The sequence below is a fragment of the Sceloporus occidentalis genome, unplaced genomic scaffold (genome assembly GCF_023333645.1).
Source record: "Sceloporus occidentalis isolate IW3139 unplaced genomic scaffold, rSceOcc1.0.p SCAF_13, whole genome shotgun sequence".
Classification (NCBI taxonomy): Eukaryota; Metazoa; Chordata; class Lepidosauria; order Squamata; family Phrynosomatidae; genus Sceloporus; species Sceloporus occidentalis.
In genome coordinates, this window is record NW_028316993.1 from 11,780,029 (window position 1) to 11,804,262 (window position 24,234).

Here is a 24,234-nt window from a genome sequence, read left to right on the forward strand (position 1 = left end):
CTTGGAAGTCTTTAAACAGAGACTGGATCGCCATCTATCAGGGATGCTTTGATTGAGAGTTCCTGCATGGCAGAATGGGATTGGACTGGATGGCCCATCTATGATTTTATGACAGATCTAACCCATAAATAGTCAAAGTTCACCTAGAAGTTCTGCACAACCCTTACTGAAATGAACTGTGTTCCACGCGTATCAAAGTATCTTAGTCTGGCCCCAGATAAGTGGATATTTTACTGTGGCACACGAAGAAGTTCTATATTTTCTGCTCATGGAATTCTGTGGTTTAAAGAATCAAGAAATTCTGCTGCACATAACATGCAAGAGGCTATTCTGCAACTGTGCTGTCACCATTATTTTTCACCAGCCCCACGGATTATATCAAGCTTTAATAAATCAGGCTTATGAGAAAAGCAAAGAAATTCAAGAAATGTAGACAAGCGCAAGCTTTGTAGAGCTGTCAAGGTTCATAAAAGACCTCTTGCTTTATGAAGGATCTGAGATAACAAAGTGAAAGAAAGCAAAAGCCACTCCCCCATGCAGCGGGAGAAAATGCAGAGTAACAGATGGCTCCCCCCATTCCAGTACTAGATTATGGCAGATGAGGTTGGCTTTTACATGTCTCCTGGCTTACCTGGCCGCAGCTTTGCTGAGGAGACCTGCCCAGCGGCTTCCAAGACTCTCCAGTTGGCCCACTATCTTCTCCCTGTCTGTAGGCTCAGCTGACTGTGCTATCCTTCCACCCTCAGCTTGGATCATCTCGACAGTGGCTTTCCGGTCATCCAGGAGACGTTGGAGTAGCTTTGGAGCAAAAGTGGTCAAGGGAGTTAGAGATGCCAAACTGACAAAGGAATCCTGCCTTGTAGCTCCCAAATCCTAACATCTAAAAAATGAGCATTCCTTTTGCTATAATCCCACACTGCAACCACTTTGCTCTTCCCCTTAACGTCCTTACATTTCATTCTTTACCATCAAGTTTAAGTCTGTAGTCCTCACCGTGGAAAAGTATCACCCTCTGAGATCTCCACTGCCAACAAGGAAGCGGCTTCAAATCTTTCTCTCTGGGGTTGTCTCCAGAGTGAAAGCGGGGAACCTGTCCTCTGTCTCATGCACAGCCTCCCTCCCTCTCCATTTCTCTCCTACAAAAGTCGGCAACTCTCAATCCTGTCCCTTTCTTCAACCCAGAGGAGATGGAGGAGAAAAGAGGGAAGAACCAGATGCCTGACCAACAGAAAGCCACAGGAGTCTTCCCTATTAACTGCAGGTCATCTGGGGCTGCCAGTGGAAGTCAGTGCCTGAGGCTGAGAGGAAATCATGGAGGAAGCTGAGTCCCACCCTACAAACCAACTCTCCTTTCATCCACACCTTCTGCTGTGGAGGTTTTTAAACAGAGGCTGAATGCCTCCTGCTAGGAATGCTTTAGTTATGGACTTTCTGCCACAGAGGGGCTTGAACTAAAGGACCTTTGGAAACTATTCCCAACCTACTATCCTGTGACTTTATGATTCACCTTTTGCTCCTGGATCTGAGCCTTTACTACTTTGTATTCGGCCGACGGTGGCTTCTGATTGGAGATGAGCTCCTCTGTGTCCGCCAACCAGCTGAGCAAAGGTTCCAGTGCATCCTGAAATTTCCCACAGTGCAATAGGGCTTCCTGCAGTTGCGCAGTTCTCTGGGCTACCTAAATTTTGGCAAAACACACAGGGACATGACACACAAGTCACAAGAGAAATATTTGGCAGCCAGCCAGTCACATAACCTGGGTCCAGTCAAGTTCTCACCATTTTACAGATGGTAAACTGCAGCCCAGTGAGGGTGTTTGCATGCATACATCCCTTGTTCAACCAGCTTCTCCCATATCCCCCTTTCCACAGTTGTCAGTCTTTCTTTGTCCCTCACCTCACCTGCAACCCTGCATATTTGTATTGCAGGATCCTTAGGGCAGGGGCCTCTTTTATGTTACCCCAGAAGACATTACAAGTTACTTCTTGCAATCAACCCATTTAAGCCATTCAATAACACTGGAAAAGTTCCCTAGCCCTGCTCCAGTGTGACCAAGACGAAACTGCAAAGAGAGAAGAAGCTACCCATTCTCAGCAGAGGACAGAGCCACCCACTTGGGCAGCCATCAGCTCCCATCTCACTGTTCATCCGGAGTTCCCACTTTCTTCCATGTAAGAGAAGGGGAAAGCACAGCACTGCACCTGAAGCCCTTTGTGTAGCCTTCAACGACAGGAATAACCAAGGGGTGGACATGCACACATCTGGGCAATACACCCGAGTGGTCTTGCTGCAACCTAAACATCTGTCTCATCACATTCATCCCATCTGTCTTCCAGGAAACACAACACAAAGAGCATGGGATTCTCAAATGAAGTTTTAAAAAAAGTAATTGGCTTTAGCAAGGTGGCTGGCTGCATCTTCAGACCTGGCTGTGGGACCCTGCCTTCTCAGTGTTTGTTGTAGTGACATGGAGTCTACTTGCAACATTATAACCACTTCACTCACCTTTTTGTTGAGGGTATTCCAACGGGCATTGATGGCTTCCATGTCGTGTTCCAAGCCCTGCACATCGCAATTCTTTCCTGCGCTCTGGATGAGTCCCTGACCAATCCCATTGACTTGCTGGAGTTTCAGCTGCAAAGGGTCCACTTGCTCCTTCTGGAACAACTGAACAAAAGGCAGAAGGGGGAAGAAAGAACGTGAGGGGGACCTTCATTGTAAACTACATACTTTCGTATATTTTCTTAAATGCGAGTGAGAAATGGAATGCATTTTTATCCTGCAGGGAACTTGGGTTGGCATATATGGTTCTCTGAGCCATGATGTCATCTTCACAACAACCTCTCCAAGCTAGATTTCAGTTACTGGAGAGAGCCAGGTTGGCCCAATGTCAAGTCAGTTGCCTCTCAGCCACTCCATGGCTGTTTTAAGATTTGAATCTGAGTCTCCCTCATCTGAATGGTTGTCATTGCACCAAAATACATTGCTCAGTTCTTTTACAGACATACCTGGAGGCCACCAACTAACTTTTCCAGCACAGAAATGCATCTCTTCTTCAACTCGGGGGGTCCCAACAGACACCAACAAAGCTTTTATCAGTGGGTCCCACTGACCCAGGAAAGATGCATGTGAACAGAGAGCATTAATGGGAATTCAAATGGTATCTTGCATTGGGGACTCAAAAGCGTTCTGCACAGCACAATCTGAAGTTTCACTTAACCTCTGGAGAAAGATTTTTAAAAGACCAAAAGAAAAGAGGGGGTAGGGGGAGAGGGGAAAGAGTGTGTACTTTGAGCTCCACAAAGCAATCCTAGCCAGCCTTTTAATAGTTGAGAGGAGTTTAGATGTTGTTGCATTTGGACCTGGGAGAAACCTCATCCTTCAGTCAAAGTCACCATTCTGCACTAAAACACCAAACAGAGGCTTGGAATGAAAAGCAATAAAAAGGCTGGCAATGCTCCCTCATCCAAAAGGAAAAGGAAAGGAAAGCCAGATTAGAGAGCCAAGCCTCTACAATCCTTATGAGGCAGAACACTGATCCTCTTCCTTGCAGAGGCTGTTCCAACTTTCCCCTGAATTCTGGAGATCTGTTAGCACATATAACACACACATCGCAGCCTTGCAACAGTTCCACATGCCCTGTACTTTGCAGGCCTCACAACACTGTAAATATACTGAAAACCATCTGCCACATTTTCAGTTTAAAAGCTGAAGAAAGATTTATGGGTTAGCCTCCTCCTCCAAGGTCTTCCCACGTACTTCAAGATGTGTGTGTCTGAGATTGAGAGAGAGAGAGGGAAGAAGATAGCAAGATAAAATCCCACCCCTTTAATGGAGAGCACGGTTCATGTGAGAGGGCCTTGGATCTCCTGACCAGAACATGAGGGCAAGCAGGAAGCCTTTCCGGCACCGCTGCCTCATGGCCACTCCCCTGGCCCTTGGGAAATGGCAGCTGGAGGCAGCATTGATGGCCAGAGACAATTCCTCTCTGTGGGACAAGAAAAGGCACATGCAAGCGCTATCAGGAGTGGCTATTCTGCTGCCTAGCCAGGATGTACGGGCACAGGAAACGGATGAGTCACAATGTCAGAGTAAAGGAGAAGCAAGCTGCTGGAGTTCAGAGACCGTCCAGTGTTAGCAAATCCCTACAACAGAAGGTGCTTCCATGCTGAAAATTGCAGGAATCTGCACATTTTGCATTTTTAAAATTTGCAGGTGGTGTGACATATGCCACAAGTTTGACCATGTGGTGGGTTTTTTTTTTTTTACTCAGCATCCACATTCTCAGAAGCTATTTCCCCCCAATCAAACTGGTCAGTGTCTTCCCTAAAACTCAAAGTGGAATGGCCGTGCTGGCTGAGGTGATGAGACGTGTCCTCCAAAACATCTGGAAGGCACTGATCAGGAAAGACTGTCCTAAAGTCTCCTTGGATCCTCGGAAAAGCACTCAGGGCTACTTGAGAGGTGCCTGGTTTATCCCTCGGCTCTCTACTTCAGCTCCTGGCTGCACTGAAGGAGCAATGAAAAATTTTCCCTGGATGGCAAAGCCACGATGGAGGCAAAACACTCAACAGAGAGAAAAACAAGGACTCTGGCTTGGGATGGAAGCTAGCCCCAAGTCTCGTTTTTGAGAATACAATGGAACTGCAAGGGACCCCAAGAGGCTGACCTAGCTGAATGTTTCTGGATCCTCCTGTCCTTCTATAAAGGCATCTCTCTCCAGACCTGGGGTGAAGGGAATCCTCTCCACGTTTATTAAATAAAACAAAATTTGCTTTCTGTTTCAGTAGGTTTACCACAACAAAGGCTTAAGAATAATAAAACACACATTAGAAATTTAAATAGGACAAGGTGTGTCAGTATCCCAAATACTCTCTGAAAAGGAGATCCTTCAGTCTGGAAAGCAACCAAAAAACAAGAACAATCTTCCCCAGAAGAGCACTGTACAGCTTTGGTGCCACTCCTATGAAGGCCCTGTCCAGGGGAGCCATCCAGTCCACTCCAGAGAGTGGAAGGATCCATTAGAGTACTTTTGAGGAAGGACAAGTAGGAGTCCTTAAGAATCGGCCTTCAACAAAGAAACATCCAGAGTAGTTTCACACCTCTTCTCCTTCACACCACCTGGAGTGTCTCAGCCCCAGTTATGTCCCTTTCTGCAACCAGGAATGCAAAATGTGCTTCAACCCAGGAAGGCTGGATGGTGAGTGGGGCTGTTGTGTGCAGCCCTTCCATTCTGCAGGGCTTTGAATGCCTGAAGAGAGCTCTTGTCAGTCCCTGTGGCCAGAACAGACAGCCATCCCACGGAGCGGGGTCAGTACTGTGCATCTGGAAGATCAGATCTCTACCATCCTCAGTTCCCTCTCTGCATAAGACAGTGAACACAGGCCTGCTCTGCAAGGCTGAGGAAGCTCAAGCAAAACCACCCTAAAATGCTAATGAATGGTGGAACAGGAGGTGCAGCAGCAGATAAGGTGGCATTGTTTGTCCTGGGTTGCTAAACAGCAGAGGCCCAGAGCCAAGATGACAAATGGGAGATTAAGGAGGATTACTTCACACTGTCCTCTCCTTCTGTGGGAAGAGAGCAAAGGATGGATTTATTCAGCGCGCACCCTGCTTTTCTATCCCAAGCAGCAGCCACATTACTTTCCTCCTCTGGTCATTTCTACTTCACTTTCACACTAGATGCAAACCTCTCACTGTGCCCTTAAAAAGTTCTTTATGTCAGGCGGGGAAGAAACCCGAACCAAAAAAGGAACACACTTGTCTCACAAACCATGACCTTGGGCCAGTCACAGTCTTTCAGTCAATCCTATTTTGCAGGACTGCAAGGACTGTGAAGTTAAATGTCTGCAGAAGTAAGGAGAGATGCTCACAGAGATTGAGTCCACTTCACAATTATACTGCTCTGATTACACTTCATGCCATGACAACATCCCATGGAATATGGGACCTGCAATTTAGGGAGAGGTAATCCACATTTCTTGGCAAGAGCTCTAGTACCTCACCAAGCTACACATCCCAGGCATGACAGTTAAAATAGAAATTGTAGCATGTTCATGTTTCATGAGAGGAAAGATGTTTACAGAAACTGTGGAACTGCAGTGATAAACTGCTCTGCTCCCAAGCAGCATCATACAAACAAATAACAATGCATTTCTGCAAGTTAAAGAGTTAACCACCAATTCCAAACAAAACTGCATCCAAGCTCCTCTGCTGCAGTGAAAGCCAAAGGGGTCAAGGTTTACAGAGGGCCCCAAGAGAGACAGCTGTTTTCTCTCTGATGGGATATGAAGCCACAAGTCTGGTCTGGAAAAGACAAGGGAGAGATTTATTCCTCTCTTATAATGTTGGGCAACTTGTCTCCAGAAATGGGAACATGCCAGGACATAAAGCGAAGATGTTGTCCAGAGCCACAGAACAATTCTGCCGTTGCAACGACGGATGGCAACGTGACAGCAGACTGGAACTGCTTATTTTACATAATTTGTGTGTGTGTGTGTTTGTGTGGAATGAGAAGCAACGCAGAGCCCTGGTCTGATAAGCCAGGCATGAGGCGCATGCCTCCACCTCTTCCTACCCTTTCGGGCCACAACCTCAGATGAGAAACTTATTTTTAAAACCAACACAGAGGAGGACTTTGAAGCATTTCGCTGGGGCCAAGCAGCAACAGCTGCTGTGTTTGGGTGCACAGGATCCAGAAACCAGAGACAGTCAGTGGAGGAGATTTGAAAATCAAGTTTTAACCACCGCCTCGGCAGAAAATATTTGGGAAGAGCAGCTTGACGCTCCTAATACAACACACTTGGAGGATTCCAGACCACTGGCTCACCAGATTCCCCTGAAAAAAAGCTGCATACCTGTCCTTGGCAGGGATAAAATAACAAAGGCAGGAAAAGGCTGTAAAACTCATCAGCAGAGGAAAAGGATTGGGCTGTCAATACTTTTTCTGGTGACAGGGGGGTCACTTGGGTGGTCATGGCAATTCCTGCACCAGTGCAGAGCAGCCATCCAAGTTTTCATTTCAACATGCAAGACCAAAATTCGAATGCAGGGAGGTTGAGGACTGGCCTTGAGCAAGTTGCAAGCTCCAAATTCAAACCCAAACTGCTGGAAAGCTAAGAGAAAGAGATGATTCTATAAGGCTGCTATATAGTTTGAGCCCACAAGGGGAGCAGGATGGAGATAGAATAACCTTGAATTAAAAAGGAAGTCATTCCAACAGGTTGTGTGAGTACTGAAGATAAACGTGATGCACTGAGAAACAAAGAAAAATAGCATTCTTGCTAAGTTTACACATTCCTAGATGTTGCTTAGACTCAAGTTATAGTTAGGAAAAAAATTATCAGTAAAACAGATACACAAACAGGCTTTCCTAATGCTACTTAGATCATCATCCATTAGTTGCTTTTTCTAGTAGAAAGGTGTGCCTTGAAAGCTAGCATGGTGCAGTGTTTTGAGTGTTTGACTATGACTCTGGAAAGCAGGGTTTGAATCCCTTCTTGGCTATGGAAAACCCACTGGGTGACCTTGGGAAAGTCATACTCTCTCAGCCTCAGAGCAAGGCAAAGGCAAACCTACTTTGAACAAATTTTGCCAAGAAAATCTCATGTTAGGGTTGCCTTGGAAAAGGGAATAGGCACGCAACAACAACAAAACATCTTCTTTCAAGTCACCAGCCTATGAATTTCACAGTGTTTTCTTACAGAATGACTACTAAGAAGCCTTCCTCTGAATGTAGATTACAGCACTTGGTATTCCCTGGATGTCCAATGATTAACCAGGCCTGATCCTGCTCAGATTCTGAATCAAACAGATCGAATGCCTTCAGAGTATTTAGAGTGGCTCTACCTTCTGCTTGAGACCTGGAAAGCTTCCTGTGACCCATCTTAGTCTTGCTTTACCTATCCCCGTACTTCACTGCAAACTCCTTGTTCTTTCAGTCTCACCTGGTTATGGCCAAAGGCTGGCCCGCATACTGTTCAAGAATCAATGCAACACACTTTCCATAAGGACATTCAACAGATGCAGTCATCAGGGAGCCAGGATGTCTGCATGCCTCCCTCCATTGCAGATTAGGAAGACAGAGCTGATGGGGAGGAGCACTTTCTCCAACTGGAATCCTCTCGGTGACTTATACTGGTGTGACCAGTATAAGTGCTTTTAAGTATGCAAGGAGGTATCCATGGTGTGATGCTGCACAAGGAACTTGATCCTCCACTGGCGTTTAAGAGGATCTCCCCCAGGACTGCTTACCTGGTCTGATTGGGGAATCCCACAGGTGTTTTGAACTCCCATTATAGACCTCATCTCACCTTGCCTAGTCTGGCCATGTGTTCCTGCATCTCACAAGGCCTTTCTTCTCTCTTTAGATTCCCCATCAACTGAGAGTGTGACAGTCACATGCCCTCCCTCCCCAAGTGGTCTCTGCAAATTCTCTCAAATTTTCGGCACTTTTTAAAAAATCTAAACTTCTTCCAGCCTTTCCTGTTTGGATAGGCTGTAACGAAACCAGATCTGCGATTCACACCCATTTTGCTGGCTGAGCTTTTCCAATCTCTTTCCTAATTAAAAGTTACAACTACACAGGCTTTTGGCTGTGAAGCCTGCATTTTTAAAAACTTAACAAAGAAATCCCCTGGCTTTCTGCCGGCAGTTGGAGCCTCTTTTCTCCATGATTAACTGCTACTTGAGGGCAGTTTGCAAGCCTTTGGGTAACTTTGGTTTCTCTCCCGCCTTTCTCTTCCTTTTGTAAAAGTGCAACTGTCTAAAGCGTGAGAAACTGCAACCAAGCCAAACAAAGCTTGTGAAGCTTACAAAACTAGCCGAACTTGGTTGACATCTGTCAAAATCAGTATCCAGAAGCAAACAATGCCCTTTTATAGAAGACTCATGTTGCAAACAGACTCTGCATACAATCCTCTCTCTTTCACAGTGTTGCTGTATAGAAATGTTTAAAAGTTTAAGAAAGGAATGAAGAAATTTTTTTAAGTAATATCTCTTCCCTGTGAATTTGACCTGCAATGGCAGTTAGTGTTTGTAATTTATGTAAGGCTTTCAAGTGTGAATTTGCCCCACACCATCTCTCCCTTAGCAACACATTTGCCAGCGATGAGTTCTGTAGCTATGTATACCTAATCACAATCTTTCAGCAGAACATGTATAATTTGCTTCTCAGTACTTGAATGTGAATGTTACCTGAATAAGGCAGGCAGTTCAAGGCGGCAAGAGTGGGGAGGGGTATTTTATATAACGGATAGATTTACCCTCTCAATCTCTTCCAAAGACAACAAAACTGTTTCTTCCAAGGCCTTGGAAAAGGGAAATTAATTCCCTTTTCCAAGTGAGGAGGAAACACCAAACTTTAACCAGGAGGAAGCAGTTGCCAGGCACGCAGCCACTTTGCGCTCTAGAAGCAGCCTGGGCCAATCCACTCTGGCTTAACTCCTCACTTCCTCCCAACTCTCCAGGAAGCGATTTAATCTCCTACCTAACAGCATGGGGGGAACCAGGGGAAATAAATACCTCATTATCTGGAACCAATCCATCCGTTCTGTCTGGGGGCCCTTCGGAGGCAGCAGCAAGGGAGGAGATGGAAGGTCCTTCCATGCCTGGCAGGGCAGTGGTCAGCTGCTGCTCAGGTGCTGCAGAAGCTGGCAACTGGGGCATCCTGGGGCCTGCCTGCCACAATGCTCCAGGTGCCAAGGGGAGCAGATATCTGCTGCCATCTTCCAGCTCTGGTAGAACGACAGCAGCTCCAAAGCCTTCTGCCTTTGGTGGCAAAAGGATAGCAAGGCCTTCTTCCACCTCTTGGGTCACCTGGATGAGTTTCTCATCAGAGCTGGATATTGTGACTGGCTCTTCTGAAGAGGGCAGCTCCTCTCTGCTCGGAGGCTGAGCAGGCCCATTTCCCATGCAAAAGGGCATGGAGGCTGAGAAAGCTTCCTCCAGACCTGACTCTGCTGGTACTGACTCTGGGGCACTATGCATCCAAGTGGATGCTGGGTGGTCATCATTACCATAACCATCTTCATTCCTAGACAAAGCAATGACCTCTGCCACCAAATCCCTCACATCTGGTAAAGAAGCATCCAAAGCTTCCAATGGTGGCAATAAATGTTCTTCTGTAGCTGCTGGACCAGCAATGGTAGGAAACCCTACTACAGCATCAATGAGCTCATCTGTGCTCTCTGGAAGGCTACCAAGAGCCTCTTTACTAGCCAGAGAACTGACAATGTCAGCTGCTTCTTCAGTGCAAAAGGCAAAGTCTTCTATTCCAGGCTGGGCAGCAGAGAGGCACTCTATAAGAACCAGAGAAGAGGTGTTGGCACCCATAAACCCACCACCAGCTTCCTCACCCTGTGATACTTCATTGTTCCCACTATGTTCAAAAAGCCACCCCAAGTCCCCATCTTCCAAGATATCGCCTTCGACTGCTGTTATCTGCCCAGACATCTCTGGTGGTTCCTCTTGGAAAAACAGATCACCCATAGCATCGTCTCCCTCGTATGCTATCCCTGGCAAAGGCTCAAGTTGACATGGACTGCTGCCATCCTTTGCCTTGAGGTCTCCAGAGGAGTCTGAGTATTTTACCAGTTCCTCCGAGTCCTCCTCCAGTACAAAGTCACTTTGTGAGGGGACCCAGGAGCTAACTGTGCCCTTTGTTTCATTAACATGGCCCTCATACAGGGAGCTCTCTCTGTCCAGTTCTGCAACCTCATCCTCAGAAACCAGCTCTGGGACACCCCAATTTGAGAAGTCAGTCCTTTCTGAAGGGTTCATCTCATAACAAACAGTCAATTCTTTCCCCTCAAGGTTCACCATCTCTGGCTGGGAGTCCAGCTCCTCAGCAGTGGTAGCAAGTTCATCATGGTTTGGAGAAGTCTCTCCTTCCCCACAGCTGGTGACGGCTGATATTTCTTCCTCAGCTACTCCATCACCTGTGGAAATGTGGGCACAAGGAAGTGTCCCTCTGAAGCCAGTGACATCAACTGAAGCCACAGCTTCTCCCAAGGCAAAGTCCAGCCACCCCTCAACTGGGCAGTTTTTGAGCAGTTCAGGAGCTGTCAAGAATTCTGTCCCATACTCTTCCATCTGACTGACTAAGGAGGAGAGGGACTGTTGAGAAACAGCATCTTTTGCAACTGGAGGACTACAAAGCATTATGTTTTCTGAGTCACCAGAAGTGTCCCGTTCCGAGTAAGACTCCGACACGGTTGGCTCTGTAGTGCTCGCTACCTGAGAACTGTAGGTGGCATCAAAATCCTCCAGGTCAGACACCACAGCCGAATCGGCAGCACTGCCTTCAAGGTGAGCTAAGGGCTGGGAAGGTTCTGCTGAGTTCTCAGATAGCCACTCTGAATCTTTCTGTGCATCCAGGTCTTTCAGACACAGGCCGGTGCCTTGGGTCTCCAGGTCAACTGGGGCTGCTCCATCTTCCTCTTCTTCATTCATGCAAAGCTCTTCCAGTTCCAGGAACATCTGCACGGAATCCGTATCTGAGAACTGCTCTGCAGCCAGAGGGCTGAGAAAAGGTCCTGAACCAGGAACCAATTCCTCCTCTTCCAGTTGGGCTGTTGCAGCTCCAGCATTGCAGGCACTATCTTCCTCCTCCTCCTCCTCCTCCTCCTCCTCCTCCTCCTCCTCCTCGAGAGCAGCAGCGTTTAAGTCTCCATGCGTTTCCTGGGGAACCGGAGCAGAGCTGACATCCTGGAGCTGTGAGTCATCCCAGAGTTCCTGCCAGCAAGACAAGGGACCAGAGATCTCCTGGACATCGGGGAAACTCTCCACTGTGGACACAACACTTAAGGGCTCCTTTTCTTCGGAAATATCCGTCAAGCCACCACTCTTTTTCTCAGCGGCCTTCTCACCCTCCGACATCAAGGTCTGCTCTTCATCAGCCTCCATCATGATCAACCGCTCATCCTCTTCAAACCTCAGCTCCGATTCAGTCTTCTCCCGGAGGCCAGGGGTGACAAGAACGGTGATCCCTGGGTCCAGGAGCTCCTCGCTCAGGCAGGGCGACAAGGGCACCATTTCTATGACGCAGTCGCTGTCATCAGCCTCCAAGGTGTCATGGCGCCTAGCACCCAGGGTCGCTTTGATGGAGTTTCTCATTGCCCTGGGCCACGTGGCGCTTGAGAGCTCAAAGTCCCGTGGCTTTCCACCCATCAGGTCAACCACCATGTCCTCTGGCTCCAGAAGAGGTTGGCACTCCTCCTGAAGAAAGTGCCCACTGAAGGCGCCACTTGAAGGCTTTGGCTCCTGAACCTCTGGAGCCCCGGAGGATTTGGAGGCATGCTCCAGGGTCAACGGCTCCGAAGTAGAGTCTCCATGGTTGGGCTGATGGGGGCTCTCTGGCAAGATGGTGGTAGAACCTGGCTTCTCTTGCAAGGATGGGCTGGAAGCGCCGGCTTCGGAGACTTCGCTCAGGGAGGCCTCGATTCTCTCAGCAAATTCAGGGAAGTTGGGCGGCATGAAGGACTTCCACGACCGGCGGTTGAGGTTCTCCTTCTTCTCAGTGTTGGGCCGTCGCTTGGCGGGAGCGGGAGCCGGCTTGGAGACATCGCTGCTGAGCTTCAAGGCATCAAAGATGACCCTCTCATCCAGCTTCTTGCTCTCAGGTGCCTTGGGCTCCAAGGCGGACGGCGTCCCTACGGCGGTCCCATTGCTGGAGATGGTGCTGGCATCCGATTTCTCCAGGGTGCTCTTGGGGGGCTGCCCAGTCTTGGGGGGCCCCTGGTCGATCTGCTCGTTGATCCTCATGGTGTCGTAGATGGACCTCTGGGGGACGTAGCAGTCCTCGATGTAGCCGTCCTCCTCCTCCGCCTTCCCCAAACAAGCCGGGCTCTGTCTCAAACAGTCAGGCCTGCTCAGTGGCTTGCCCATACTTTAGACACACACAACAATATATATATATATATCTATATATATACCGGAATAAATTAGAAAAGCAACTCAAGAGTCTTGGAAGCAAATGTCTCCATCATCCAGAGCAGGAGGAGAAGGGGCATGCTGCCTCTCGGAAGGAGCCCGAGGGCCCCCAAGCTCTCCCAGGGCCCCCAGGCCAGGCGCTGAAGTCCGCGGGAGTGGAGAGCCCAGCAGTCCGGGCAAGAAGAAACCTTCTTCCACCGAAGGAGAAGCTGCAGCCGGGCTCCTTGGGGCTAAGGAAGCAGCCCCGGGTCTGAGAGAAGGAGGACTGCCAGCCAGCCAGCCAGCCACGAACAAAGGCCCGGCCGCCGCCGCCGCCGCCGCCTTCCTCCTCCTCTTCCTCCGTCTCCTTCTCCTCCTTCATGCCCTCCCGCCGGGGCTTGGCTCTGCAGAGGCAGCCAAGGAGCGCAGACCGAGCCCCAGCCTCGCCTCCCGGCCTCCTCCTCTTCTTCCTCCCCTTCTTCGTCTTCTTCTTCTCCGTCCAGCGCCGGGGAGCCCTTCATGCCGCGCCGGACCGGGCGCCTCCGGCCCGCCTCCTCCTGCTCCTGCTGGCATCCCAGGGCCGAGGCTCCAAGGCCCCAACGGGGAGCCCCACCGCCCTTCTCCCGGTTTCAGGGGCGGCCTGGGGGCTCCTTTGGCCTAGGGAAGGCAGCCCCGGCCGAGGGAAACTTCTGCGCCTCCTGCTCCTGCTTCTTGCCGGCGAGACAAAAGGCAGCGAGGCGGCGGAGGAGGCTCCGCGAGGGACGAGGCGCTGCTGCTGCTCCGCCTTCCCCTTCCCCTTCCTCCTCCTCCTCCTCCTCGGAGGCAAAGGAGGGGCTCCGCAGCACCGGACCCACCGACCGACCCAGCCAGGGCTGGACCGGCGGCGACAAAGCCTGGACAGAGCGCCCGCCTGGAAAGGCACTCCAGCGGGACCCAGGGCAGAAGGGGGCACTCCGCCAGGGACCCTGCCCCAAATTCCGCGCCATGGGGCCAGGGCAGGAAAGGGCCAAGGACAGCTCTCTCCTTTTTCTTATGGTGTTTTAAAACACCCCCATTTTAAGATACAAACCCAAATCCATCAGGAATATTTCTTATTTTAAAACAACAGGAGGATGTTGCCTGACCCTTCCCAGGAGTTTGATGGATAGAAAAGAAAAAGAGAGGAGGAGGAATGAACTCTGGAAGGGGGGCAAGGCAAGATTGGTTAGCCCCCAGAGCACCTTCCCCGCCAGCCTTCCTTTGGGGGAGAAGAGGAGCAAGAGACTGAGCCTAAATCCCAGCCCAAGAACCCTTAGGGGACTGCCTTGATAGCAGCATCCAGACCAAAGGGCCAGAAGACTGGAAGAAGAAGAGCAGAAGAGAGGGCCCTTTCCCCCTAAGAATACCATGCCATGCATGTTTAAGTATTTCAAACTGGGCTCTGAGTTTCAGCCACACATTTTGGCTCATTCCTTTCTTTCAGTTAAGATGCAAGATCTCTCTACAAGTGATTCTATAGACTAACATGGCTTAGGGTTAGAGTTAGGACTTCCTTACTCTACCTGTGGCAATATGTTCTTCCTCACTATCATCCCTATGTCAAACGTTTTCCAAAAGGCATATGCATGTTACTCTGCTTCAGCAAGGAAAGGAAATCTTGTTGTTGTGTGCCCTCAAGTCATCTACAACTTATGGCAATCCTACCATGGGATTTTCTTGGCAAGATGTGTTCAGAAGAGGTTTGCCATTGCCTTCCCTTTAGGCTGAGAGTGTGTGATTTGCCCAAGGTTATCCAGTGTGTTTCATGGCCAAACTGGGAATCAAATGCTGGTCTCCAGAGTTGTAGTCCAACTCTCACACCACTATGCCACATGTTCCACTTTATAGGAGCACGAGCCTTTGTGAATTGCAATCCACATCCTCAATTCAGGAGGAAGATGCCATTTATGGCTTCAGGCATATAGTAGCAACATGGTGGATGTAGCCACTGGGATGAAGACAGCGACAACCTCCTACTTGCATTGGAAGAGCAGGGGTGCATTTCCCCTTCTGCCGACAAACAGCCCAGAGCGCTGAACGGCCTGAGACTTACTGCCCCACCTTGGTCACCCTAAGCAAGATGGAGCCCAGGTGCGTGCAGCAGGTGCGCATCCCAAGCAGCTGGGAAGAGGCAGAGGTGGAGAGCTATTCCTGTTAATCAGATCATATTTTAAATATGATTTCCTCCCTCAAGGCGAGGAGGGTAACTTGGCAACTTGGGAGCGGCCTTTAATTCGCACAAGCATGCACTCCCCCTTCTGAATTAAGGGATGAGCCCAACTGAGGCGATGCAGATTTCTCCAATTGGGTGCATCAGAATTAATCTCATCGGCCCACGTTTAGCCGTGGTGGGAACACAGGAGAAGGCTTCTTCTCGCATGGAAAAAGAAATGCCTTCCAGCTTGACAGATCCCTCCAGGGAAAGACAGACAGACAGGCCCACTTTCTCTCTCTGAATCTCTCATTCAGAGAACTTCCTTCTCCTCACTTGGCGCAAAAGCCCAGCAGACACCCAGACGTTCAAGTCGCACAGCAGAAAGTCTAGGCCTGCTTGCAATAATTGGGTGCAGCTGTAACAACAATCTGTGCAACCGTTTTTTTGTCTTTTTAAAAAAAGTCCTTTTTCAACTTGCTGTTCAAATTGCCTCCAATTGCACAGGATTGTTTTTAACGGCTTTCCTGGAGGAAGAATCTGAGGAATTCCAAGCAAAGCTTCCAATCCCTCCTCCTCCTTCTCCCCCCAACTCTTCATTTCCAGCCGCCCCACTTGCTTATAAAGAGCGATGTGTTGAGTTTGCAGCCAGGAATTCTTTTGCTATTTCCTCATCCAGTCACATGCCAACAAAAGGAGCGCCAACATATATTTCCCCCCCAAATGAAAAGGGGAGGAAAGAAAGTCAGTTCTCTTCCCTTTCTCCAATAAAAAAAGTCTGCATTTACAGAGATTGGCTGACTCTGGTCTCGGTCTCTCACCCAGTTTCATCACACCAATTAACTGCCCTGGACCTGAAATACTTGCTCTGACTTGGCATCGGTTCAGGAGTCCTGGACAGCCCTGGAAAAATCCCAGATGCCTACAAGTGATACAAAATGCCAGTATCTAAGAATTGTTAGCATCCCACTCTCCACCATCATCACACACCCTTCCCTTGGAGCGATGCCTAAAATTTTAATCTGGGCAGCTAAGAATACGGAATATCTTTCCCCACAGTTATATGGTGAGAGTCCTGGTCCAAGCCTCTTCTGTTATGGTATTCAGACAACGGCAGACAGTAAGAAGAGCAGCCCAACAATATCTGGAGGACAGCCAGAGTTTGTTCACCATTGTCCTGAAGACTAACCAGGAGACTAGTTACTAGTCTCCTGGTTAGTTGGAACATCGTAGTGAGGAGGGATGTTCTGGAAACAGCCAGGACTACCAGAAGGCAATCTGACACAGTCTCCTGAACCACTGGACAGACTTGACACAAGAACCTTCTCATCCATAGTAGAGGCAAGAAAGAAAATAATCTTCCTGACATCCATGTTGCAAAGCTCCCTCTAAAACTCCAAGCAGGCCTTCACAGCGGTTCCATGTCCAACTGCCCATTCTCCACAAAGTCTGGCAAAGGATCTGATCTCCATCAGAGCCACCTGGTTCTGCCCAAGAAGACATACTTCCATCAGTAATGGGCACCAATTCATCAAGCAGGGCTGGGAAGATTCACCTGAAATGCTTGCCTCGGATTTATATTCACAGTGATGTAAGGAAAGTGCTGAAGCTGAACAAGACCATAGCATTTAGTCCAACAGCGATCTCTTCTCAGATGGGAAGCCAGCCAGCAGGATGAGAATACAACAGAACCTTCCATCCGTTTTGTGGTTGGGAAAGAGAGATACATCATTCCCTGGAGCTGAATTGCAAAAGAACAGCTATCAGCCAGTTTTTAAGGAAAGTTATCCTTGAAGATCTTGAAGATATTCAAATCCTTTGTAAAAAAGATGGTCTTGGCAAAGACTGAGTTGGTAAGCAGTGTCCATAGCGAAACTGCTGAATGAAATGTTTTCCAGGGACTTGCCCTAGCAACCTAGGATAGGTCATTTCAGTGGCATCTCACCTGATACAGTCTCCCCAGACCTCCTGGACAGAGTTCACCTAAGCACCTGTCTTATCATTGCAAGCAAAATCTCCACTACCAACAGTGTTCATTGGTAGGATTCTGAGATGATCTCTGGCATTGTTAGGCAGTGAAGGTAGCCGGTTCATGACATAAGCTTCATTATAGTTCTGCCTTTAATTTACTGTCAAAGGAGTCTTGAACATTCAAGCTTTGAGGGAGCCTGAGGAAATACCAACATGACTGCTCCATCCCTCTTCCCAAAGCAGAGAAGAACTCTAAGTCTTATCATCTTGATCAGTGATAGGTACAGGTCTAACTGGCTTAGCAAGAAACCAAGAGAAGAACTCAGCTGGAAACAGATGGTCACACCATGTTTCTAACTAGCCACTGTCTTGCCTTTTCCTCCTGTGCAGACAGAATGGCTTTCTCAAAATGCTCTCCTGTGGCTAGAACAGGGACAAACAATTCCATTGCTTTCTCCCACATTTGAATTTCACACATCCAGGTACATTCTGGTCCAAAACCAATGGACCCAGAGTTCTATCACATCCCTTGTTAGGAGTGAACAGAGATGGTGGCTTATGGAGCAGGGTATGTCCATTCAGACCTTCTGGGAGCCCAGAGGACCAGGAGATCCTGGCAGTGCAGAGAAGGAGCAATTACTGAGGATCCTGAACTTCTAATGACTCTTGCAGGATTTCCTGCCTGAGGATAAGCTCTCTGGCACTGTGCCTCGATGACCCTTGATGCCACCAGACTGTGAGCCCAGTTGAGGATTCAGAGGGCAGATGGTCTTTCTTCAAAGGTCTGCTGGGGTGCAGTGGGGTCTCTTCAAGGAAGGAGGCCCATTGAATTCTGCTGTCCCTTCCACCAAAAAAAGAGGACCCTCACTTCGGCTTGCCATACTAGATGGGCTGCTCAACTATGGTGAGTGTGAGCCAGAGTCATCGTGAAGCATGAAACAAGCATTGTATCCTTCCAGACCCTTGTAATGGTGTTGAGCAGAGGAGCCAGCCCTTAACCTGTCCAAATGGTTCCACTAATGCCTCCCTTGCCTACTTGTCTGACCCAGAGAAGGCAACAAAATTGGAAGGGAGTAGGAGAAAGACTAAAAGATATTTTGTAGCTCCAACTTAGTCAAGAGAAGAGGAAAATGCAGGAAGCAAAGAGGAAGGTTGCTGATATCTGTGTATGTCAACTTGATCTCATCTTGGCCTTACTTAGGAACTGATGTGGTTTTTGGCTTGGATGGGAAATCTCCAACAACTCAGACTTTGGTGGTGGTGGGACTCTAGACCCATCCAACTACATGGCCCTCCCAAGGAAGACAGAAAGGTGAAGAGAAGGATGTTTGAAGTTGCAAAACAAGCTCTGTGGAGTTCAACTCAAACCTTAACTATGAGTAGAAACCCAGGCTCTGAGCTCTCCCATGAAATCAGTTATCGACTGAGGTGTCCCCTTTCTGGGTGAGATTGTCTGGAGCTGGTTTGAGGGAGATGAAGAGAGAGGAACTCTTTTTTTTTTTAATGATTCTATGATTCTAATCAAAGGCATCAAAACTGTGAAACAGGCAAAGGAAAAGATTGCACACATTTAAATGTAACATATGAGGTCTGCAAGCAGAACTGCAGTATGGGGTTGTCCACATGGGATACAAGGCTTGTGTCCCCCCTGGCTTTGCATCATCCTGTTTTGATGGCATAGGCCAAAACTTCAGCACCAGGAATGGGCCAGATCCTGGCACACCAGATGAGGATCTAGCAAATCCAGTGGATTCTGCCAGATCCCTGGGTAAACTAACTCTGACATGGAGTTTCCTACAAAATCTGCAGCAAGCTGCAGCTGATAAAATAGTCCCTGTGTGCTCCTTACCTTCCTTTTTTTAATTTTTTTTTACTTTATCTAACTTTACTTCATATTTCTTTTCATCATATATTTTTCATAATTCCCCCCTTCCCCCAAGTGCTCCCCATCCCCTGAGCCTATCTTCTTATTACTCTATCTCCAGAATTGTAACTCTTCCTCTGCTGGTAAAACACCTCCTTCTTTTCCTAAAACTTTTTGTACAAATGTTTTCCATATTGCTTCAAAATCATTTCTCTTGATAGCAAAAAAGTGGAAAGACCAGGGAAATTTACAAATACAAGATTGGTATAGAGAGATTTGGCAAATAGCAATTAATGATAAGTTAACTAGTGAAATTAAGTTTAGAGAGAGGAACTCTTATCTACTCCTCCTGCAAAGCTCCTAATCTGGAGGGAGCCAGGAGTGGATTCTGGTTGCCTTATTCAGGAAGGTTCAAGTGTGCTATTCTGGAGGATGGGCACATTTGAGAAGCTGCTAGCAGCTCCTAAGCCTCAGTTCAATTGCTAGACCTTTCAAGATGAGACTCACTGAATCAGTGGCTGAATGGTATTCACTTACATAGATCTTACTGGTTCTGTGGGTCAGAAGTAAGGATTTGGTTTAGGTTTTGGGATCCGCTGCCTTATGCACCTTCTCTGGACACACAACCTCAGTTACATTTTCATTGCTGATGACTCTGCTGGCTTTTCTGGGCTGGTTCTACAAGCGATGTCCTCCTCTCTTCTTACTCGAAAGGTAAGTCTGAGTAGCTCTTTCTGTGTCCAGTCCAGGGTGAGTGTCCCTCAAGCGATGGAGAACAGTTGCCTCTGTGAAAGGATGTGCCTTTTTTCCCCTCTCTTTTCCCACAAAAACAGAGATTCCCAGTATGAGGCCACACTTCTGGTCCTGGCTTCTGCATCCTGGCTCCTACAAGAGAGGCATTTTTGCCTGGGGAAGGAGGTTTCTAACAAGAGGCACAGGAGCTTCAAATGAAAACCCATTCCTGGGATACAGCCTTAAAAAAGACCCCAGACCCCTTTTTAAAAGGTATGTCTAGAAAGTCTTCTTACTGTTCTGGTTCTTTCTGCCATTTCTCTTGGTGCTTTCCAGACCCACTAAGCATCCAGAGGCGGTGCTGAACTATATTTACTTGATGGAGCTTGCAACCTCTTCTCTCCCCTAGCAACAATTGAAAGGAAAGTGTGGGGAGATGGGCGGAAAGCAGTTGGGGAACAAGCCAAGGACATGTTGGCTAATATTTGCAATTTATTTCAGGGCCCACCGTTGGACTCTTGAGGAAAGAACCCAAATGCCAGATTCAAGCCAAGGTACGTGGACAAATAAAGTTTTTCTTCAATGTTCATGGAGGAGAGTGAGACAGATTAGATGTTCTTTTAAGACAAACATGGGTATCTTCACAAGGCTTTGGTTTGGTTCAAATGAACAATGTTGTTGATTGTTATCAAGTCATTTCCAAATCATGGCAGCTCTAAAGTGAACCGGCTGCAGTGTTTTCCTGGCAAGATTCATTTAGGGGGAAGGTTTGTCCTTGCCTTCCTCTGAGGCTGAGAGAGTGTGACTTGTTCAAGGTAAGCACTGGGTTTCCTATGGATGACTGAGGATTCAAACTCTGATTTCCTAGAGAGGTCTTAGGGTGCACTTACCCTGTAGATATAATGCAGTTTGGCACCACTTTTAAGCAACGTACCTCCATCCCCTGCAATTCTGGGATTTGTAGTTTTACGAGTTCTTTAGCCTCCTCTGCCAAAGGGCTCCAGTGCATCACAAAACTAGAATTCCAAGGATTCTGTAGGATGGAGCCATGGAAGTTAAAGTGGTGTCAAACTACCATTATTTCTACAGTGTAGATGCACCCTTAGTCCAGCATTCAAACCACTACATCACTCTGCCTCAAACTTTACTTGGTACCCAAACTTGAACCCTGATATTGCATATAATTTATTTGTTCATTTAGAGTATTTATGTCCCACTCTTCAGCTACAAAGGCTCTCAGAGTGGCTTACAAAATTTTAATTAGACAATAGCAAGGTAAAGGAGATATTACATATTAATGTTAAGGCATTATTATTATTATTGCTTGAAATAAAACAATAGTATAGGTAGATTTAATAAAAAAAACCCAACCCTTTTGCCATTTTGTTTTTCTGTTCCCAATTAGAGTGGCACGCCAGAACACACACAAAAAGCACAAAATAAGCAATTGGTTCTTCTGATTCACAAATTAAAATCTGTTTGCCTGGTTCACCAACTGAAGCTTTGGCTGAATTAAACCCATTAAAGCTCAAAGAAGCCGCCGTCTTAAGCCGTTGTGCTTCACAAATAAGGCTGTTGAGGGGGGCAGGCGGAGGGGTTTATACAGATTGTCAGAAGGAAATCGGAACTCACTCCCAAGTCTTTGTCAGGACATAAGGCAACGCTTCCATAGACGGGACTCCCAAGCATGGAAAACTCAGACGACACAACCCTTGTTCTGCTTATGGGGCCTTGCCTACTGGCCCACTTCACAATGACCACCTGCAAAACTCACGTGAAAAAATAACAACACTACAGCTCCTCTGGGTAGCAACACAAACAGCCTGCATGGGCAAGCTGCATGAGGAGGCATCATGAAAGGGGTACTTCTAGGCTTGCCTTCATGAAATTTAGCAGCTGGAAACAAACAGCCAATGGACTGCTTCATCCAAGATTCAGGTTTTTTAGAATGAGAGAAGAGCTCTCCTCTCAACCATGGCTAAAAGGCATTGGAGGTCTCTGTACGTGCCCTGAGACACCTTCATTCCGTAATACTGCTCCAAGACAGAACGCCCTTTCACACTTTAATTAGGCTCCTTCCTACAGAATCTTGGATTTATCATTTTAAATTCTCTGCCAGAAAGTGTTGTTGCCTCCGCAAACTACAAATCCCAGGATTTCAGAGATGCAGCCATGGCAGTTAAAGTGGAATGAAATTGCTCTTAAGGTGTAGTGTGAAAGGGCCCTGAGTTTTTCTAATTTTCAGGGATAGGGTGCCTTACGTTATGATTGCTTCGAAACAATCTAATTTTTGCTGTATGATCATTTGCTAGATGGTTTATAGGATATTATTCCATTGGACGGTTTAAATGGTATCACAGTAGTAAATATCTGCTATATATAAATTCATTAAATTTTTGCTTTATTTTCTAAGTACCAGACTTTCCTTGCTAGTCTTTCATTGCAGGGTGAAAAGGGCCTGGAGTCTAGGGAAACCAGTCTTGAGGCTAAAGCTTGGATCTGAATAGAGCTCCATTCCCACAGATCCCAAAGAAGTTTACATTGGGGAAGCCTTGTTAGAATAGGATGGGCTTGTTTGAGCAGAGAAGACTGAAAGCAAACATCCATCTATCCAGCATCTGGTTTCCCATACCGCGATGCTTTTCGGAAGCCCAGAAAACAAAGGACAAGAAGGGGACCAGCTCGTCCTGCAACGTTCTTTGGCAGACCCCAAAGCTACACTGCCTCTACACACGGAGGCTCTATTTAGGTTTTATGGCTACCGGTTTTGTCTAGTCCATGAATCTGGAGCCACATCTCTTGTTTCATTACCGTCTGGTGGCCTCACAATCAAATTATCTAACCATTCAAAGAAGAGCATGTAATGGAGGTTTTACAAACACAAAGTAGAAACTGGAACAAGGGAGGCAATTTTTCCCCTCTGATTTCACCCTCAAAGGAAACAACAAGTGATTTTAACCATTTTGCTTCCTGCTGCAGGAAAATATTTGGAAACAATGCAGTTTTTATAAAAACTATTTACAGTTTGGGACTTGCAACTTCACATTTTTTTTCTGCAAAGAAAACAGCATTTCTTGCACAATATGCTGAGTTTTGTGCAAAACCAACACATGCAGAATTTGTATGGAATAAGGTGCAAACAGCAAAAATACTGATTGTTCCAAGAGTCAGCGCTCTTCCCGACACTTGAGGAAACATGTTTTTGCACCATTTTTGGAGAGATCTTTCCGAATATTCTTCCCATCCCTGTGTGGAATTGGCCTTCTTGTCGGTCTCTTGGTACCATGAAACTGGTCCTTAGTGTCACAGCGACCCTGCTACTCCTGAGCCATGATTTAAACTAATCCAAAAACCAGTACAGCATCCTCACACATCCCTCCCTATGCAAGACCCTAGATCTGGATCATTTAGCCCAAAGGCACCCAAACCCACTCGCTGGTAAAACACGAAGGATTTCCTTTATCTCTCCTCTGCCATTCATCCTCTTCCAAGAACCCCACATTCCCAAGGGGAGATGCAGACATTTCTCTGGATGTGGGGTGGCAGAAGCGACAACACCAGGCTAAACCCTTGGCTCCAAGCCTCGTGCCCTAGACAAAAGCCCCCGGATAATCCCACCCGACTCTGCCGGGATTGGGCTCTTGTTTCTTTTATCTCTTTGGCTCGTGACAGACCTCAAACTGCTTTCATGTCAGGCCTTGTCCACCAATGGTACAATCCTGCTCTCCTAAAGAAGTAAAGCCTCTTCTCTCCTTGCAGACTGTGGCTACTGGGAAATACAATCCTGCTCTCCTAAAGAGGTAAAGCCCCTTCTTCCAGATTGTGGCTACAATTTATGGACATGGACGCAACAACTTTGACTATTTTGTTGTCATTGCTTTTAACAGGCAACTCCTGCCCTGGGCGATGCCAACCTCAGATAAAGTGGCTGTTTTACCAACAGCTAAGTCAACAGACACTGGGCTTTGCCAAACAACCCGCTGTGCTTGCAGCTGCTGGGCGTTTTGGGACGCACCCTGCAGGAAACACAACTTAGCAAGCACAACTGCCGATTGATTTCCACAACGGGAAGGTGTGGCACGCCATGAGCATCACATGCTTGTTCTATCTTATTTACTAAGAGGCCAAGAGAGGCATTGCCCACCGGGGCAACCTGTTTTGCAACAGCCAGGGCAGCTTGAAAGAGTTTTGAAAAGCAAATAGAAGAGTTGTGCCCACTCCTCTTGCACAGATTTCCCAAATCTCAGCCGTTTGGATCACTCCTGGACTGCAATCCTAATATGGGCCTAACAACAACAACAACAACCTCTCTCCAGAGGTTGCAGTAAGGACAACGGTGTCTGTATTGTGATAATACTGGTTGAGTCTCCCTTATCTGGAATCCCGAAATCCAGAATATTCCCAAAATCCAAAACTGTCCACATGGTTGGCTGAGAGAATGACTCCTTTGCTTTCTGATGCTTCGGTGTACACCAGATGTCATTTTGGATTTGGGGATATTTGCATATACATAAATCTTGGAGATGGGACTTAAGTCTAAGCATGACATTCATTTATGTTTGAGAGCCATAGTGGTTTGAGTGTTGGG

The 24,234-nt window shown here is 47.5% G+C and overlaps 1 protein-coding gene across 8 annotated transcripts in view; it reads right to left on the reverse strand.

Annotated features, from left to right (window-relative positions):
• The window catches only part of MACF1 (microtubule actin crosslinking factor 1), a 257,008-nt gene that overhangs the window by 54,718 nt on the left and 178,056 nt on the right, over nucleotides 1-24,234 (reverse strand). For all 8 annotated transcript variants that reach the window (XM_089478295.1, XM_089478296.1, XM_089478294.1 and 5 more), the window contains 3 exons: nucleotides 2,506-2,667; nucleotides 1,508-1,678; nucleotides 632-798 (listed from right to left, as the gene is read on the reverse strand). In XM_089478295.1, coding sequence (XP_089334421.1) covers nucleotides 632-798; nucleotides 1,508-1,678; nucleotides 2,506-2,667 — 500 coding nt within the window. The remainder of the gene's footprint in view (nucleotides 1-631; nucleotides 799-1,507; nucleotides 1,679-2,505; nucleotides 2,668-24,234) is intronic.